Below are 19,267 nucleotides of genomic sequence, written 5' to 3'. Positions count from 1 at the left end.
TTCAGACCAAAGTAAAAAAGGGGAAAAAGCATTTGGGGCTATTAATATAATTGGAAAATTTCCGAACCTCTCTTATGTCTTATTATTATATATGAGTAGGCTTGTATGTACACACTTAGCAGAATGGCCATGAGCAGGGAGTTTTATTTTTGACTTAGGAAAGAGAATCGAGTACTGCTGGTTGGATTTGCCATTCCCAGCCACCATAGCAAGCCATAAGGTTAGCCCACATTTAAAATAGTAAATCAACTTCAGTCTCTTGGTTTTTGGCTAACATTTTCTTTGGAAATATTTTCACAGAGTAAATCAATGAAAAAATGGGATTCATTTAACAAAAATATATTTAAATTGAAGTTAGAATGCCTCTATTTAGAATTATGATATACCTTATACTGAAAATAAATGTATTCAACATGTTTACAACCAACAATAATTGTCATCAAATACATGTTTTAAATGATCTAATTTTTTCATATTTAGTCTAGTCCCTTATTTGTGAATTATATATTGGCCTGATTGTTTTACAAAGTAGCTATCTATCTGAGAGACATATAAATGTCTGTAAAGGTCTGTATCTTATTTATTTTTCTTTCTTTTTTTTTTTTTTTTTGAGACAGAGTCTCCCTCTGTTGCCCAGGCTAGAGTGCCGCGGCATCATCCTAGCTCACAGCAACCTCAAACTCCTGGGCTCAAGCAATCCTCCTGGCTCAGCCTCCCGAGTAGCTAGGACTACTGGCATGCACCACCGTGCCTAGCTAATTTTTTCTGTGTATATTTTTAGTTGTCCTGCTCATTTCTTTCTATTTTTAGTAGAGACGGGATATCGCTCTTGCTCAGGCTGGTCTCGAACTCCTGAGCTCAGACGATCCATCCGCCTCAGCCTCCCAGAGTGCTAGGATTACAGGCATGAGCCACTGCGCCCGGCCTGTATCTTATTTTCTAGTGCTGATTATTTTTTGAAGTACTTTTAAGGTTAAAGTTAATGGACTTTAAATATCTGTAACATCACATCACTTACATGAATCTTTTGGGGGCCTTGGACAATGGAATACTCTAGGAAATAACAGAGTGCATGCGTTATTTATTTCACAATGTAAGTGAAAGTATTGAAAACCAGATCTAGGAATGTTGGTATACCAGTTGTTATTGGATACCTTTTTATTTAAAGGAATTTCCTAATTTAACTGTTTTACTTTCTTTTCCAGATTTTTTTGTCGTATCTGTGATTATTTTGTATGTTCTCGTATTATTCATCATGTTATATCCAGTTGCCTCTGTTGACCAGGTTCTTGAGGTAAGGCTTAAGCACATCATTTATTACTGGTTATCTGATGGTTCATAGTAACTGGGATAGCAGTAGTAAGATGGTAATTATAGAAAGTGACACAGTATTGCATGAAATTTGAATAGCTAAATGAGACTTCTGGATATCTTGTACAAGAGTTTAAGATTTATCCCCCTCCATTGCTTTTATGTTACTGGGGAAAGAGACTAAACTGTCTACATTCCTCCCCGCCCCCAGGATCTCTTCTTTTTTATATTTTCTAAGATTCAGTTATATTAACTCAAAGATACTCTAAAAAGAGTAAGGAACATCATTGTAGCAGCTTTTATAGTCTATACCCATTCAGTCTCTGCATCTTGTTCTTTGTCCATTTCTCTAAAAACAAATTAAATGCCCCTTGGTCTTTAAAAACAAAAGAGCCCTTATTCCATTATCTCATTACTCTCTGTCCTTTACCAACCTACTTATTGAGCAGTCTACACATGCTGCCTCTTCGCTGGCCATTTCGTTTTTCATTCTTTTCATTAAAAACTTCACGAATGATGAAATACTTGTTTTTCATACAAAAGAATATGCGTGCATGTTTAAGTTATTAAGCATAATAATAAAATTATGAAAAAATTCACCATGAATCCATCATCTAACCTAAAATAAGAGTGACTTTACCTGAGCTTCAAGTCAGTGACAAGAAGGGGGAGGGGGGACAAAAACATAACCTTATCAGTCAGTAAGTCACACTCATGTACCTTTCTTCAAACACCTCAAGGGAATCCCTATTCTGATTTCCAACCCCCTCATTCTCTTTCTTTTCATTATACACTTACTGTGTATATTTGAAGCTACAATAGATCGTTTTGCTTGCTTTTGAACTTTATGAAAATGCTATCTTGCTCTCTGTATTTTTCTGTGACTTGCTTTTTCCCATCAACATTGTTTGTTGATACAATGTATTTCACTTTCACTGCTGTATAGTATTACATTATAGGAATATAGTAAATTCATTGCTCCATTTTCTGTTGGTAAATAATTAGGTCCTTATAGTCTTTTCATATATTAACTGGCTGCCATGAACATTTTTTTTACATGTCTCTTGGTGTATGGGGGTAAATAATGGTGTACCAAAGAGTAGAGGTGGGAGAAGTTCACCCCAGGTACGAAAAATGTGAAGGTGTGCAATGCTGTAGAGAATTTAAAAACAGTAATTAAGCCTACTAAAAGCCTATCTGCTTTTAAATAATTTTAAAGTACTAATGGAGTCAAGCATTTTTTCATGTTTATTGGTCATTTTTATTTCTTCTGTAAACTGCCTATTCATGCCTTTTGTCCATTTTTTGGTACTAGGATGTTTTCTCGTTCTTACTTTTAGAAGTTCCCATGTATTTGACTGTATACTGATAAATATCTTCTCCCAGTTTGTGCCTTGTCTTTTTACTTTGTTTATAATATTTTTTTAAAAATTATAATTTTATAGTCACATTTGATAATTTTTTTTCCCTTTGTGTACATTTTTGTCTTAGTTCGGCAGACTTGTCTGTCTTAAAGTTTAATAAAGATATTCCTCTTTCACATTTAGTCTTTAATCCATCTGGAATTAATTTTATGTATAGCTTTTGAATAGGGATCACATTTTTTTTTCCTCATGAATACCCATTTGTTTCAGCATTACTTATTGAATAGTTCATCTTTCCCCACCCATCTTCAGTGATACCCTCTATCCTATATCAGTTTTCCGTATATATGACTATGAGCCTGTTAGGGGCTCTATATTTTGCTCTTTAGTGTTCTTTGTGCTAGTAGTTGATTGTCCAAATTGCTATAACTTTGTAAGGAATCTTGATGTATGGTAGGCATCTCACATTGTTGTTCATCACGAACTTTTTGGCTGTTCTTAAATTTTAAGTTTAGCTTATCAAGTACCAGGAAAAGTCCTCTTGTAATTAGAATTACACCAAGTTTATCAAATTTGGAGGAGAATTGGTTAATTTCCCTTTCCGTGAACAGGATCTCTTTCTTTTCTTTTCTTTTCTTTTTTTTTTTAAGACAGAGTCTCACTCTGTTGCCCAGGCTAGAGTGCCGTGGCATCAGCCTAGCTTACTTACAGCAACCTCAAACTCGTGGGCTCAAGTGATCCTTCTGCCTCAGCCTCCTGAGTAGCTGGGACTATAGGCATGCGCCACCATGCCTGGCTAATTTTTTGTATAGATTTTAGTTGTCCAGCTAATTTCTTTCTGTTTTTAATAGAGACGGAGTCTCGCTCTTGCTCAGGCTGGTCTTGAACTCCTGAGTGCAAATGATCCGACCGGCTCGGCCTCCCAGAGTGCTAGGATTACAGGCATGAGCCACTGCGCCTGGCCTTCTTTCTGTTTCTTTAGGTCTTCTTGACTTAATGTCTTTCAATAAGTCTGATAATTTTCTCCCTAAAGGCTTTTATACATTTTTTTGTTAGATTTATCTGTAGAGGATTATTCTTTTGTTCCCCTCATAAATGATATCTATCTATTTATTTTTAGAGAAAGAGGAAGTGAGGTTAGGGGGAGGAGAAGGGGAGAAAAAAATTATATCTATTTAAAATGACATTTTCTAATTCTTTCATGCTGGTGTATTCAATGTGATTATTTTGGATATTCATGTAATATCCAGTAAGGCTTGTCAGACTTTATTCAGACATATATATTTTAGATTTTCTAGGACTTTCTGTTTAGACAGTCATCATATATAAATAATTATAAAATATGTATACATATATATATATATTTTTTCCCCCTCTGTGCTACTTGGCTTAATTATAAAATATTTGTTTCTGACATTTACAGTCCTTATATACCCTCTCTCTATATTTTTCATGTCTGTATATATTAATATATTGGTTGTGGTAATAGTTTTATCCTTCTCTTGGTCATAACTCTAAAGGGAGTGCTCCTGCTATTTCATCAGTGAATATATTGTTTGCAGTAGATTTCTAGTGTATAGCCTTTGTCAGGTTAAGGAAGCTTCCTTCTGTAGTGTTGTTAACATGAATGGTTTTAAAATTTTATCTAATGCTTTTCCAACAGCTATTGAATGATCACATAATTTTTCTTCCTGGAGAATGTGGTAAATTATAGTTGACTAATACTCAAATATTCAACTAACTTTGCATTCCCAGAGTAAATCCAATTTGATCATGATGCATTCTTTTAAACCCCCTGGATATGAGTTGCTGGGATTTTGTTTGGGGTTTTCACCTCCATTGCATGAATGAGGTCAGACTTAATTCTCTTGTCTTGTATCTTATTGACAGTTTTGGGTAGGTATATGAGTCTCATGGAATGAATCATTTTGTGGACTTTTTCAAAAATTTTACTAGTTCTGTTTTGATGGATATTTAGATTGTTTCCAGTGTATTACTGTCACAAATAATGCTGTATTATAAATCTTTGCACACTTTTATTATGGACATATGTCTACTTAAAGGCTCAGTGTGCAGAAGTGGAATTGCTTGGTCAAAGGGTATCTAGAATTTTTTATTGAACTTTGGAGAGGTTGCCAGGTTATTGTCTTAGCAGCAGTGTGTATGTCTGTTTCCTTACATGCATCATTGAGGGATTTAGGTAAGCACTTTAAGCAAAAGAGGAAAACATTTATATTTCTCTCCTGCCACATGCCACATGTGTCTTCTGCTTTACAGCCAGACTTGCTCTTGAAATATTGCTACATTCAGCTCACCTCCCACACATTCATCTAGTCTAGCAACTAGCCCTGTGAATCTACTGAAACTGCCCTTACCAAGGCCATTAACAATCCTCTTGTTGGTTAAGTCCAGTGAACTTGTCTCCTCCAAATGTTTTTTTCCAATCTTACTTGGCTCTCCAGCAGTATTTGACCAATTAGCTGTGTTATCATTCTTAAGACATCCCCTTTGGAATTGTGTGATGCTTTGCTCTCCAGGCCTTTCTTACCTCTATGCTGGTTCATTTTCATTCTCCGTTGTGGCTCCAATCCCTCTGCCTATTCCTCAGATGTTAGTGTTCCTCACATTTCTGTTTTTATCCTTCTTGTCACCTTTATATTCAGGTGATCTCACCTACAGTTATGACATCACCCTCTAATTGCCATCTATATGTTAAAAACTCAGCTTAGTTCTCGCCACTGAGCTTTAGACCTGCATAGCCACTGACATATTGACTATTTCTTGGGTGCTCTACCCAATAGTAACCTCCATTTTAACATTTTAAAAACTAAGCTCGTAACGTTCTCTCTCAACCCTGTTTATACTCTGTTGCTTGGTACCACTATTTGTCTTAGTCAGAAGTGTTTGTGTTTGTCTGGCTATTGTTGTCTTGTCCTTCTCTTTTCATAGCCAGTCAGTTGTTAGATTCTTTCATCTTTCTTAGTCTGAATCTCTGTCTTTTTCCTAAGAAAGACAATAATGTTTTCCTAAAAAAGCGATAATGTTTTTCTTAAATCATGTTAGATCAATGCCACTCCTTGGCATCTAGCCCAGTATTTTAGGTACTCAATAAATATTTGCTAACTATAAAAGGATGAATACATTAATTTTCCCCCCCTTTATTTTTTTAGGCCTTAGAAATTAATCAGATTTAAAAGTAAAAACTTAGATGCTTCTTAGTTCTTATGAATTTGTCTTTATAATAATATGAATTTTTACCAATACTTCATTATTAGAGTGATGTCTGCCTCATTATTTAAAGACAGGTTTTTGTCCGGGCACAGTGGCTCATGCCTATAATTCAGGCAATTTGGGAGGCCATGGTGGGAGGATCACTTGAGGCCAGGAGTTCGAGACCAGCCTGAATAACATAGAGAGACCTTGTCTCTACGAAAAAATAAAAATAAAAATCAGCTGAGCATGGTGCGCCTGTAGTCCTAGCTACTTAGGAGGCTAAAACAGGAGGATCACAAGTTTGAGCCCACAAGTTTGAGGTTACAGTGAGCTATGATCAGGGACACTGAACTGTAGCCCGGGCAGCAGAGTGAGACCCTGTCTCTAAAAAAGTTAAAAAAGAAAGGAAAAAAAAAGATTTTAAAGATAGGTTTTTATTTGAAAAAGAGGGACTTGTTAGAAATTTATGATCTAGTAGAGCATGGGCTTTTAAGTCTGGCTAGGATTGTACTCTAAGCTCAGCGAATTAATATTTTCTTTAACCTTGAGTTACTTAAAACTTTGAGTTTTATCATCTGAAAAGTGGATGGATATAATATATACATTGTGACATTGTTGAGGATTAAACAGATAATGTGTGTGAAGGTGTTTGGTATATAATAGGATTTCAGTAAATTTATAAATTACGATATAGTGCTATATTATCAACTGTGTACAATTCTAACTTTACATTTTTTGTCTTACAGATAGTGTGTGTACCATATCAGTGGCGTGTAACTATGCTCATCATTGTTCTTGTCAATGCCTTTGTATCTATCCTGGTGGAGGTAAGCACTTCAGACAGTCACATGGCTGGCTACTTTGTTGATTTGGGATTCTTAGATAATGTAATGGTAAATGGGAGAAGAGGACAGGTGACATTATGGAAACCCAACTCAGTTTCATTTTAGGCAGATTTATTTAGCCTTCTCTTCTTACCTTTCCTTGAACTAATAGTAGACATATTAAGGGATATGATTTAGTTGCACTCATGCAGGCAGGGGAAAATAAGCAGTGAGATACAGCAAATATTAGTGATGGGTAGCCCGTTAACTGCTGAACTAGTAGCCATGAAATCAGAATGGGCATCTCCCATCTGTGTTCTGGGATGTACAGTAAAACCTCCCATTTAAGGAAGGAAAGGGTGAGAAGGCTTTCTCCAGGAAATATAGTGAATATTAATAGCAGGAGAGTTTATTGAAAGTATAAAATAGTGACCACTATGGATTTAACTAATTTCAGCATTGATTGCTGGAACTTCCTCCTTGGTATTTACTTTTGAGTGACCTCTAGAATTCTTAAGTACTCTTTTGATTCATTATATATTGTATAGTTACCCTCCCATTAGGATTGCCTTTAGGTCAGCTTCTCGAAAAGGAGCTAGCAAGTTCTCATTTGCTACCTATTAATAAACTTATGTCTGCTCTCAGAACTGTAGTCATAATTCACTCCTACAGTAGCAATATAAGAAATGGAAGAGGGAGATATAATTGTGATTTTTAAGTTAAGGATTTCATAGCATAGGCTTTCACGTTAAAATTAAGGTAATTTGTCCAGAAATATGTATGCTTTAGTAGTAATAGTTGCAGACTTAGAAATTATGCTTATTTTCAATTATCTCCCTTAAAAATGACTTGGTATTGAAATATGAGATATTATGAACAACATGGATATTGTGGTGCTGACCCTTTTATGGTGTCCAGTGGAATATATTTTTTCTATCTTATGGATGCTGGAAAGCACATCTAAGATACTGTATTCTAAAAGTGTTCCTTTTTCTGCAGCATAAGTTCATCATTTCAGTTAAATGCTATTTATTCTTAATATCTAAAGAATTATTTGTGTTGGATGCTGATGAAATCATATATATCTATAGCTACAGATATATAGATATAGAATTAATATTAGATATTAATTCAATGAGAACAACTCATTGTTAAGAAAAAGACTTCAAATTATATAAGCATTGTTTTAATAATGAGAAAGACCTGAGGATTCACATAAAAGCCATATTTTGTGGAAAATTTAGAAGTCCCATTTTATCAAGAATTTTATGATGATTTATATTTTTTACAAAAGTCCTGTTACTCTTTATCCTTTTGTAGTATTAGCTGAAATTCTCTATATGAAAACCAAATCATGTTTTTCACTAATGATGCAGCATTGTGTGAGTCTTTTAACATGTGCACATTAATAAAGAATTACTTAGTAATTATTAATTCTTAACTTACTGGAATATCTCTCAGAATTTCTTCCTTGACATGGTCCTTTGGAAGGTTGTGTTCAATCGAGACAAACAAGGAGAATATCGCTTCGGCACCACACAGCCACCACAGGTTGGAAAACAGCCCTTACTGTCAATTCTTCATGTGTATTGAGGCTCTTTTAGTTGTGTACTCAGCATTCTTTAGGCAGTTTTGTTGTGTGTTGCTTAACCTTTTTGCTTATGTCTGGCATTTCATGTCTTGAAAGGAGTACTAGAAAATTTATGGCAAACATTTGTTATAGGCTTTTCAGGACCAGAAGTTTCATAAGTCTCTTTTCCATTCCAATCCCATTCTTCTTTGTGTGTGAAGGTCTTGTCCTTAAAGGTGAGAGTCAATTTTTCCATTTCTGTCTCCTTTAAATTTTATGTATTTGGTTTTCATGGGTCCCTTAGAAGCTAAATGAGATTCATGCAAACAGGTTTTGAAATGAAAATTGTTTCTTCTTGGACCTGAGTCCAAGGCCAAAATTTTTAAAAATTTTCTTTTCACCGTCTCATTCCTTCCTAATCAATGCCAATATTTTGAAGAATTATTTCTGACTTCTTGTCAGTTACTGTGCCTTAATTTGGGGTGGCTTTTTGGCTTTCCCCAATGTATGTCTCATCATGCAGAAAATGATGGGCTCATTTTTAGGCAAATTGTGGTTTAGGATGTTTGACGACGTTTTGGGCCTATTAAGTAGCCAATTATTTGAAAAGTGTTACAAGCTGTGTGGTAAAAAGAGAAGAGAAACAGATAAATAAAACCCATTTCCTAATGTTAGGATGTTAAAGTATAGCTCTTGATATAGATACAGGTTATACTTACTTTAAACCAGTAGTGTTGAGTCAAAGCTCTGTGAGCCAGCCTTTTGGGCATAGAGAGCTTGACAGTGTAAAATCTCACCCCTTCATTGCCTTACCCATTGCTGTTTGTAGGTATGATGTACAAATGGGAGTTCCGGGTCTTTCATTCATCCTCGAGGCATAAGACCCTTGCAGAGTTCAAGAGGATTCCCTGGCATTTCTGAGCTGGGTCACTCACTTATTTTTAGCCACCTTTTACCTAAGTGGCAAGTTTCTTAGCTTTGTTTTGGAAATTCAGCAGGCTTGATGCCCTGGTGTAATGCCACAACATTGCTTTATAAGAGGGCTTGTACAGTGCCATTTCTGTTATCTAATGCTTTATGATGAATAATGATAGTTTTTTTAATGATGAAATGAGTCTGGAATCAGCCTCAGTTTTTTTTTTCTTAAAGCAGTGTAATACTCAGTTGTTCCTGGTAGGCAGTATGACCAGAGTTGTCTGAGGGGCTCAAGTCCTTTTCCAAAATTTTATCTGGGTCTATATTTTTTTTCCCTTTTGGTTACCTCACTACATTATTACTTCAAAGGGTTAGTTTGGGCTCATATCATCAGTCCTCATGTGAAATATTTGTATTATATTCCCAAAGGGAAACATTTAAACAGAGTTTTTATTTCCTTCTAAGAGATCTCTGACTATTGATCTAAACAGGAAATGCATGTCTGGAAGAGGAGGTATACCCCAGTTTAGATGAAAGTAGGTATCATAAGGCCTTTTTAAAATATTTGAATTGGAAATCCCCCCTCATCTTTCACCCAGAATTAAATGGCAGAAAATTCTATTATTTGCTAAGTCTCTTTTCTCAAAATTTATTAATAAGTATCTGCCCTTGTTATTTTTTTAAGAGTTTGGTGTCTGTCATGTGAAGTTCTGCCTCTTCACGTGTTGAGGGGAGCCAGTGAAGGTAGAGAGTTCCCAGAGCAGGTAGGCGCCAGCATGCCCCATGTGTTGGCTAAGTCTGAAATTCATTGAGTAGACAAGAATTGTGGTCTTCCATTTCTATGGTCATGATGAAGAAAGCATTTTTAAACTATTGGCTTTAGGAAAGAGAGTTCTTAAACGTCTTAGCACAAAATGATACACTTTCATCCTCTGACACTTCTGTGTGTAATGTGGTTTCACTGTTCACATTCGTGGCCCTTCAAGATCCTTTTCTGGTTTTTTTTTTTTTTTTTTTTTTTTTTTTGAGACAGAGTCTCACCCTGTTGCTGGGGCTAGAGTGCCCTGGCGTCAACCTAGCTCACAGCAACCTCAAACGCCTGGGCTCAAGCGATCCTACTGCCTCAGCCTCCCAAGTAGCTGGGACTACAGGCATGCACCACCATGCCTGGCTAATTTTTCTCTATATATTTTTAGTTGTCCAGCTAATTTTCTTTCTATTTTTTTAATACAGACAGGGTCTCGCTCTTGCTCAGGCTGGTCTCAAACTCCTGAGCTCAAACGATCCACCCGCCTCGGCCTCCCAGAGTGCTAGGATTACAGGCATGAGCCACCGTGCCTGGCCCTCTTCAAGATCTAATCAGGCATATTACTATAAGGCTGTGGTTCTCAATCAGGGGCCATTTTCTTCCCCAGGGGACATTTGGCAATGTCTGGAGACATTTTTGATTGTCACACTTGAGGGAAAGGGGTTCCTATTGGCATATAGTGGGGTAGAGGCCAGGGATGCTGTTAAATAAACATCCTGTAGTACACAGGATAACCCCTCACAACAAAGAATAGTCTAGCCCAAGATGTCAGTAATGCTGAGGTTAGAAAATCCTACCATATGGTGAAAAGAAAGTAAAGGTGACAGTGACTTGCTATTCTTAGGACTTCTGTGGCTGCTGTAATTCTCCCCACCCCAGGCCCCTGTTGACTTCTGCCCCTCCTGTGCTCTTCTTTTCCGCCAGGCAGCAACTCCCAGCCTTTTATATTATTGTCGGGGAAGAGAAGTCCCGTTCCATTGTTTCCTTCTTTACCATATAGACAGGGGAGTTGGGTTGAAAGCTTCAAAGCTTCAGGCCCTAGACAGTTGAATTGGGAAGTCACTTTACCTGGAAATCTGTAGTAACTATATCCAAAATACCTACAAGGCACTATATAACACCTCCAGGATCCTCCCAATCTTAAGGCATTTCCTAACTTCATTTTATACATAAAGAAATATCATTCAATTGATTTGTCAAGGTTGTGCATCTAATGCATGGCAAGAGTTGGAAGCTGACACCAGTGTTTCTGATTTTAAGAGGAATTTTTTTTTATCAGTTTGCCACATTGCCTCATGTATATCATTTGTGGGACCATGAAGATATAAACTAATACAATGATCAAATGACAAAATGGAGACATCTACTGTTATCAGTATCTAATATTAGGCTATTAAGTATGAAATGTTCGATTCCCTTAAGTATTAATTTTAACAGTTGATATCTCTGACATTTCACTTTGATGCTTTTAAAATTTTTATTGTGAAGGTACATCCTCATTCTTTCAAACACACAGTTTGGCTTGTGATTATCTTTCTAATTTTTTTAGAGCAATTTTTGTGAAAACATGGATAAGTCAAAAATCTGTGTTATTTTTGGATATGAGTTCTGTTCTGGAATCAATGCTGCACATACAGCTCAAAATATCAACAAAGTGTTTGGGAAGGATGTGGCTAATGAGCACATAGTATGTTGATGATTTGAGAAGTTCTGTTCTGGTGGTTTTAATCTTGAAAATGAGCCATGTGGGCCACTTGAGACCAAGGGTGGATAATGATGAGCTGAAAGCTGTAGTGGAAGCAAATCCATCTCAACCTACACGTGAATTAGCAGCAAGGTTTGACATTACTATTCCAACAATATTGGACCATTTGAAACAAATCAGCAAGGTGAGGAAGCTGGATAGGTGGGTTCTGTGTGAATTAAACAAGTGTCAGAAGAGTAATTGTCTCAAAGCTTGCCTTTCTTTGCTGTCACTATATAAAGGTGAACCATTTCTATACCGTATTATTTGTTATGTATGATGAACAATGGATTCTTTTTGACAATGGCAAGCCTTCAGCACAATGGTTGGGTAAAGATGAAGTGCTGAAACACAGTCTAAAACCAAATATTCATCAAAAAAAGCTGATGGTGGCTGTTTGGTGGTCCAGTGCTGGTATTGTCCACTACAGCTTCATGAAACCTGGTCAGTCAATCACAGCAGACGTCTACTGCAACCACTTGGATGAAATGATGAGGATGCTTGTGATTAAGCAGCTGAGATTGGTCAATAGAGACAGGCCAATCCTCTTGCAAGACAACACTCGACCACGTGTCACACAAACAGCACTGCTCAAATTACAGAGGATGGACTTGAAAACTTTCTGTCATCCACCATATTGACCAGATCATGCGCCAACGGACAACCACTTCTTCCAGACTTTGGACCACTTCTTGCAAGGAAAAATATTCAATTCTCAACAAGCTGTGGAAAACACCTTTTGTGACTTTATCACCACTCTCTTTCCAGGCTTCTTTGCTGCTGGCATAAACAAGCTACTGTCAGGATGGCAAACTGTGTTGATAGTTTAGACACATACTTTGATTAATTGTACTGCTTCTTGTTTAAGATATAATAAACTACACTTTTGATTTGAAATTGGACATTTCATATTTAATGACCTAATATTTTTATAGTAGGTACTTTGTATACATTCTCTCTCAATGTAATGACAACCTTAAGAGACTTTATATCAGTGATTTTCAAGAGAGGATATTCGTCAAAAGTGCCTTCCACTCCACCCTAGAGCTGCTGAAAACCTTCAGTGAAGGTCCCCATCATCTGTGGTTTTCTATAAAGCTTTACTCCTGTTTGAAGAAATCTGTGCTATATATTCTCCTTGGAAGCAGTTCTGCCGCCAACCTTGTGTTTGGTGAACTGAGAGCACTTAATAGTCGATATGGAACTAGAATCATACTAGTGCGTAGTTTGATCATGCCTGAGGATTTGTGCCAGACTTATGTTTTCTTTTTGGTGAAAAATGGAAGTAGTCCTTTTGCCACTTAGAATGTTATTTGAGGTTATTTAGATATTAATAGAATGCTAATACTGATTGTTTTTGATTCAGGATTGGTATGGAAGAAGACTTATGAAAACCTCAGTGCCATTATAACATTTTTTTCCTTTAAGCATGGCTTTCTGTTTTACATGCTACCCATAAAAACATTTCCTAAAAGATACTGCTGAGTGTAAACTGGCATTCGGGTTCAAGAATGAACAGCTTGAAATGGTCTAACAAGCAGGAGAATTTTAGCTGTAGATTTCTTTGAAAGTTCCTTATGGTTTCTCTGCTGAACTATAATAACCTCTTTCTTTCTCTGAGGGGATACATTTGGTTACTTAACCATTCCTTTCAGAAACAAACTGAAAGATCCAGTTGCTATAGCTAATGTGTTCTCCTGCTTTAGGGATTTATGCCCCAGGTGTCTTGGGGAGACCCGAGTGCTCATTCTGAGCCCCCATGCCCTGCCTCACCGCCTTCATGCTGCACAGTGCTTGCCTTTCTTCCCTTGCAACCATCCTCTCCCCCGATGGAGTTCTCATTCCAGCATGCCAGTAGCACCTCTTATTTTTCCAATGAATTATATTGTGTTTTGAGGGTGTGTGTGGTAATTTGTGTTTATAAACGAATAAGACTGTGCTCACATACAGTGTACTTTTTGTGTGTGATATTTGGAGATGGTAAGGGTAAGGAAAAAAACATGTTTCTAATTATGATGAAATGGGGATATGCCTAGTGTTCCTCTTAACTTAATTTTTTTGAAATTGTGACAAGTATGCATTGTTTCTAATAGGGATGTGAAGATTTTTTTAAAACACACCCTTAATATGAAAAGAATCCTATTTAGTTGTGATTCTGTTTGCAATTAAATGTTTTAATTTTATTGCTTGTTTTTCTATATATAGGGAACAGTGAATTTATGTATGTATGTGCCTTAAATTTGAATACACCTGGCTTTAACTTCCTTAACTCTGCCTGCTATACATTGCCCTTCAACCTGGCAGAGTCATCTGGCTAGACTAAGTCTAATAATGTTGACTTTTTGAACATCAACAATCAACATCACCTTTATTCTATGATCCTGCTACTTGCCATAAAATAAAAAGTAACAGCTTTCAGATTGATTTAGGAACAATAATCTTTTCCACAATTAGATTGAAGAATTTAAACACCTTGGGAAAAAGCCCCAAGTATTGAATCATCATCTCACATTAAATATTGTTTTGGGTGCCTACTCTAGAAAGGGATTATTATCTGTTATTTTGGATCACTTAAAGAATCCTATACCATAGTGTCTTCTGTATCCTAATGCTAAATAGTTTCCTGTGGCATTCTTTTAAGGTGATGATAATATAATAACTCTGTTGTGACAATGAAGAGGCAACTAGATGAATAATCTACAAATATTTTTTTTCCCTGGAATGTAAAATAGCTTACTTGTGACTATAATTTTTGCCTTTAAATTCTTGGTAGCAGTGCAGCTTATTGTTTTGTTGACAAATAAACGAGAAGACCTTTAAAGTTAAAAGCACTGCGTCATTGTTTATCGTGCTCTCAGTGGTGCCGTGGAGAAGAGGGAAAGAGTAGTAGGTTCCTCCTAGTTGTTTCAATAAGGTGAGAAAGATCCATTGGGTGAACTATAAAAAAATTTTAAGAGCTTTCATTTAAAAGTATTTTTGTTGTTCTCCGTTGGCCTATTTAGAAACACACATTTCAAAATACATGTTATATAGCAAACCTGGCCTTCTTGATCATGAGGCTTTTTGGATGTTAACATTAGAATATGTACCTCAGTTATGTTGTACTTCCACTTTGTGCAATTACCTCAATTGAGATTAGACCTAGCTGTAGCCTGGGTTATATGTTGGTTGGCAAAACAAAACAACCTGGGATTTAAATGTCACTTCAGGAAGCAACAGCCAGAATAATTAAGTAGTTATATTCAGAGGTGAATATAACTACTACAGACATTGGTATGGTCATTATGTTTTACTTCATTTATTTCAAATTCCATTGAGACAAATTATGAGGTCACTTTTTGGTCCCCTATTGAATTTACATTTCTATCCATTAGCCAGGGACTCTTTTCTTGTTCTCTAAGGATTATTTATCTAAGATCACAGTCATTAAAAACATCAGGATTGACTAGAAGGATTTCAGTGACAGCAGAGTTTTTAATAATGAAATAATACTAAGAAGTAGTACTTGCTTCGCACCTTTCTATGTACCTCTTTCCAGTTGTAGAGCACCAAGGGAAACCATCATTATAAAATAAAGGTATCCTTTTATATTAGTAAGGATGTGGTTTTAAAAGACATAATTGACTTTAAACATGATTTAAATCCTAATTTTGACCTAACAATATTCACCTCATGCTTTGAAAGATATTAATAGCAAGAAGGATATTTTTACACTGCTTTAGTCCCAAAACGATCAGGTGGGTAAGTTGCTGGGAGCAATAATACCAAAAGATAGTTTGGGATAGAATAAGAGGGTTTCCAAATTAAATATTAAAAATGTTTTCTCTTTCTGAATAAAGTTATTCTGAATACATTAGATATTTTGTGTTATAGAATCCAGATCTTCAAGTTATTTAAAAAATTTATCAGTACACAAAAGGATAGGTACATAAAATGAAGTAAATTCCATGGGTAAGCAAAAAATGTAAAAAAATAATCAGTCCCTAAATATTTGAAAGCTGCCTTTTTTTTTTTAACTTGGATTTCTCCCATTTGTTGTGTTCAGAAGTCATTTTCTGTTATTTTTCTATGCTAAAGTATGCTTTCATAAACTTGTTAAAAACAAGCTCTTAATTGTTCTTTTTTCTTTATTTTCTTAGGCGTCAGTGGATCGGTGGGGAAAATGCTGCTTGTCCTGGGCCCTGTGCTGTAGAAAGAAGATGCCAAAGGCTAAGTACATGTATCTGGCACAGGAGCTCTTGGTCGATCCAGAATGGCCGCCAAAACCTCAGACAACAACAGAAGCTAAAGCTTTAGTTAAGGAGAATGGATCATGCCAAATCATCACCATAACATAGCATATAGGAATGAATCAGTCTCAGTGGCATGCTAATAGCAGTATTCAGGAGAATGTGGTTTTAGGGTTTTCAGATCCTGTGTGTCAGAATGGCACAATTTCATTTTCTGTCCTTTCTGATATAGTCGCTGAATTAAGAAATTTTTTTTTTAAACAAAACAAAAAGATATTGGCCTGACAGTTAAATTAACAATCTGTGAAGTTCTATATCTTCATTCAGTAACTTGTTATATACATTTCCAGAATTTTCTTGATTGTTAACCCTCTTTACATTGGGCACAGGAGAAATTTGGTGTTTAGTAGGTTTTTAGACATTAGCTTCTGAGACTAGTTTATCCTTTTAAATTTATTTTCACAACCCGCTTATTAGAAAAGATCTGTGTTTGTATACAAGCCCTAAATTTGTGATTGATAAAATTTGTCAGCCTCCAGTGAAACAGATTGAATGCCTATTTTGATTTGATTCTAATATTTCTTCCAAAGAATTCTATGTAAACATGCACCAATTCCCTTCGATGGCCTAGAGTTAGGAGTGAGTTTGTATGGTATTGCTTATAGAACAACTCAGGTAATTTCCATATATGGTTTTATATTTTCTGTACAAACTGCCTGGGTTTTATTTTTCTAATCGGCAAGGTGCTTCACTGCCTTCTTGAGATATCTCTCAAACTATTAAATGGATCTTGTGCTATGTGTGGTGTCAGTAGTCTAATTTGCTTCAATTAACTGTTGTAGAACTGTTCCTAGGAAAAGAGATTATTTCTTTTGGCAGTAGATGTCGATCCATCTTTTTAATATCTTTCAAAGCTGTTTTGTTCCCCCTCAGGCTTTGTATTATTTCAAATGTCTTTTTATTTTCTACTTCTACATTTTTAATTACCCAAAGACATAGGATAATAGTAAGGGTTTCTTTAAGTTACAAATTTACCTCATAAGATTTTTTGAGGTTTTGTCTATGTCTCTCCTGTCAATAATGAGGCTTGAAAACTGGATTTGAATGACTGCTGTTTTTCAGAGCAATATGAACTTGGTAAGAGTTTGTTGTGTGCCATTAGGTGGCGCCAGAGGTCAGAGCATACCTATTTTAGGTTGGAGAGTGACAAATGAGCATATTTGGTGTGGAAATTTCTGGGAGAAAAAGTGGAGGGAATAAAGTTGAAAAAGAGATATTCATTAAGCCAAAAGAAATGTGGAAAATATTTTTCACCTTTCTGTTTTGCCTGAGTAATATTTAAATTCTAAACAAAATTAAAGTAACTTTTAAAATGCCTTTGTAGGTAAGCTCCAGCAGTTGATATTGCTGTGACATGGACACTAAACTCTTAAAACAATGTGACATTATCCTGTGTTATTCCTTAACCAGTAGTGTGCGCTTGTTCTTTCTACTTCCAGCTGATCATTATTTTCCTAGCATGTATTTACCAGTTTACCAAATTTTACCCAGAATTGTAGGACCAAATAAAGGGTTCTCATTCTTTATGCTGCAAAGACCTGAATGATGATTGGTAACTGTAGAGAAATGTAAGTTACACTCAGGATCACTGTTATTACTATTGCCACTGATGATTCTTACAAAAATGTAATTGAAGTTTTCCACCAAAATGTACAATATGATATTAATGCACATTAGATGATAAGAACAATTGTTCCATGAATGGTTCTATGAAGCTATGCATCTTAGACCTCTTGAGCTGTGAATTAGCACTGTTTTCTAGAGTTACTTATTCACTTGATCGTTTTATAATTTCCATATTCATTTTAAATATGCTCAAGTGTTATTCAGTGATTTTCAGAACTGTAAATTTTATTCTTTGATTTAAGTACTGAGGCATATAATTAAAATAATTGCTAAGTAGCAGCTTAAAAATCCAATTATCAGATTGTATTTAACATCTTTAACAGCATGATCATAAAGAGCTATTTTTGACACCTCCCTTTTTTAAAATTTAGAGTTGATAAGGGTTTTATATCTCATCTGTCCATATTGTTTTCAAAAGAATGAGGTTTTTAGGTAGGCGGAAAAGCATATGTAGGAAGATTTGAACATAGAAAGGTGGATTATTCAGGTTGAGAATGTTATTTGAAGAATGTGAATCCAGGTGTGGGTCCTACTCAGTGCCATAGGTAGACTGAGTCCTCTGTGTAGGTCACCATTACATAGTAAGTTTGATTCTGAATTTCACATTAAATTATTTGAGTTTATACAGACCTAAATTTTAAAATCTGTACATATATTATTTTGATGTATTAAGATGAATAAATATTGCTGATTTAAATTTTATTTATGCACATACTTAAAGGACAGAAATGTCTGGGAAAGTAATTGTTAAATAATGATATGTAACTTTTTAACTTTTTAAATAAATAACAAGATTTTTAATGTGTGTCTCCCTCAGGGTTGTTTAAAGTTTTTTTTTCTCCCTCAAGTATAAATAGTGGTAACTATATGTTTTGTATCTTCGAGCACCAACTGCTGTAAAGCAATGCTGCAAATAATGCTTGAATAAAAGTGGCTAAGCCAACAAAAAAAAAAAACTTTTTATAGTAGTTTTATAATCCTTAAATTCGAAAGCTTTCCAAATTGCACTTGCATTTAAACAAAACTGTTGCAGTTTTTACTGTATTTATTTTGTTTCCCATGTTTATGAAATTACTGCACAGTTTCAAAGGCATGGTAAATAATGTATCAATGTTTATGTAGTCTGTTCCAAAAACAGCTATAGATAACATCTAGCAAAGAGGAAAATTCAAGCTTTAGAAAACATTCTAATATTTCATGCATGCAATTTTGGCATATCTACAAATAGGTTTTTGTATATTTATGGTGGGAGGTGGTTGGGAACTTTTAACAAAATGGGGTGTTAATTTTTGTACAGTCTGTGGGCATTTACACATATTTTTAATGTATTAAAATTTGGTAATTATGTGTACATTAAATTAATAAAATAGTTACTTTATGTTATGATTTGTGAATTCCCTAAGACCTTGAATTTTTTTAAGTAACTTTATATCAGAAATGATACTGCATCTTTATATTTTTAAAATTGAATTGCTGCTCAAGAATGGTACCCTGTTGTCAAAAAGGCATACATTCATGATTGTACATTCAGCATTGTAAATAACCTTATGAAATCTTTTTGATTGAAGCTATTCAAAATAAAAATTTAAATGAATGAATAACA

At 35.3% G+C, this 19,267-nt stretch overlaps 1 protein-coding gene across 5 annotated transcripts in view; it reads left to right on the top strand.

The window, feature by feature from the left end:
* Positions 1 to 19,267, top strand: part of ATP13A3 (ATPase 13A3) — an 84,896-nt gene extending 65,629 nt beyond the window's left edge. For 4 of the 5 annotated variants that reach the window (XM_045539963.1, XM_045539965.1, XM_045539966.1 and 1 more), the window contains 4 exons: positions 1,206 to 1,294; positions 6,635 to 6,715; positions 8,174 to 8,263; positions 15,889 to 19,267. In XM_045539963.1, coding sequence (XP_045395919.1) covers positions 1,206 to 1,294; positions 6,635 to 6,715; positions 8,174 to 8,263; positions 15,889 to 16,086 — 458 coding nt within the window. In that variant the 3' untranslated portion in view covers positions 16,087 to 19,267. The remainder of the gene's footprint in view (positions 1 to 1,205; positions 1,295 to 6,634; positions 6,716 to 8,173; positions 8,264 to 15,888) is intronic. The other variant, XM_045539967.1, reaches the window with a different exon arrangement.

The sequence above is a fragment of the Lemur catta genome, chromosome 1 (assembly GCF_020740605.2).
Source record: "Lemur catta isolate mLemCat1 chromosome 1, mLemCat1.pri, whole genome shotgun sequence".
NCBI classification, from domain to species: domain Eukaryota; kingdom Metazoa; phylum Chordata; class Mammalia; order Primates; family Lemuridae; genus Lemur; species Lemur catta.
Note: the sequence above shows the minus strand (reverse complement) of the source record. Positions and strands in the feature narration are given on the sequence as shown.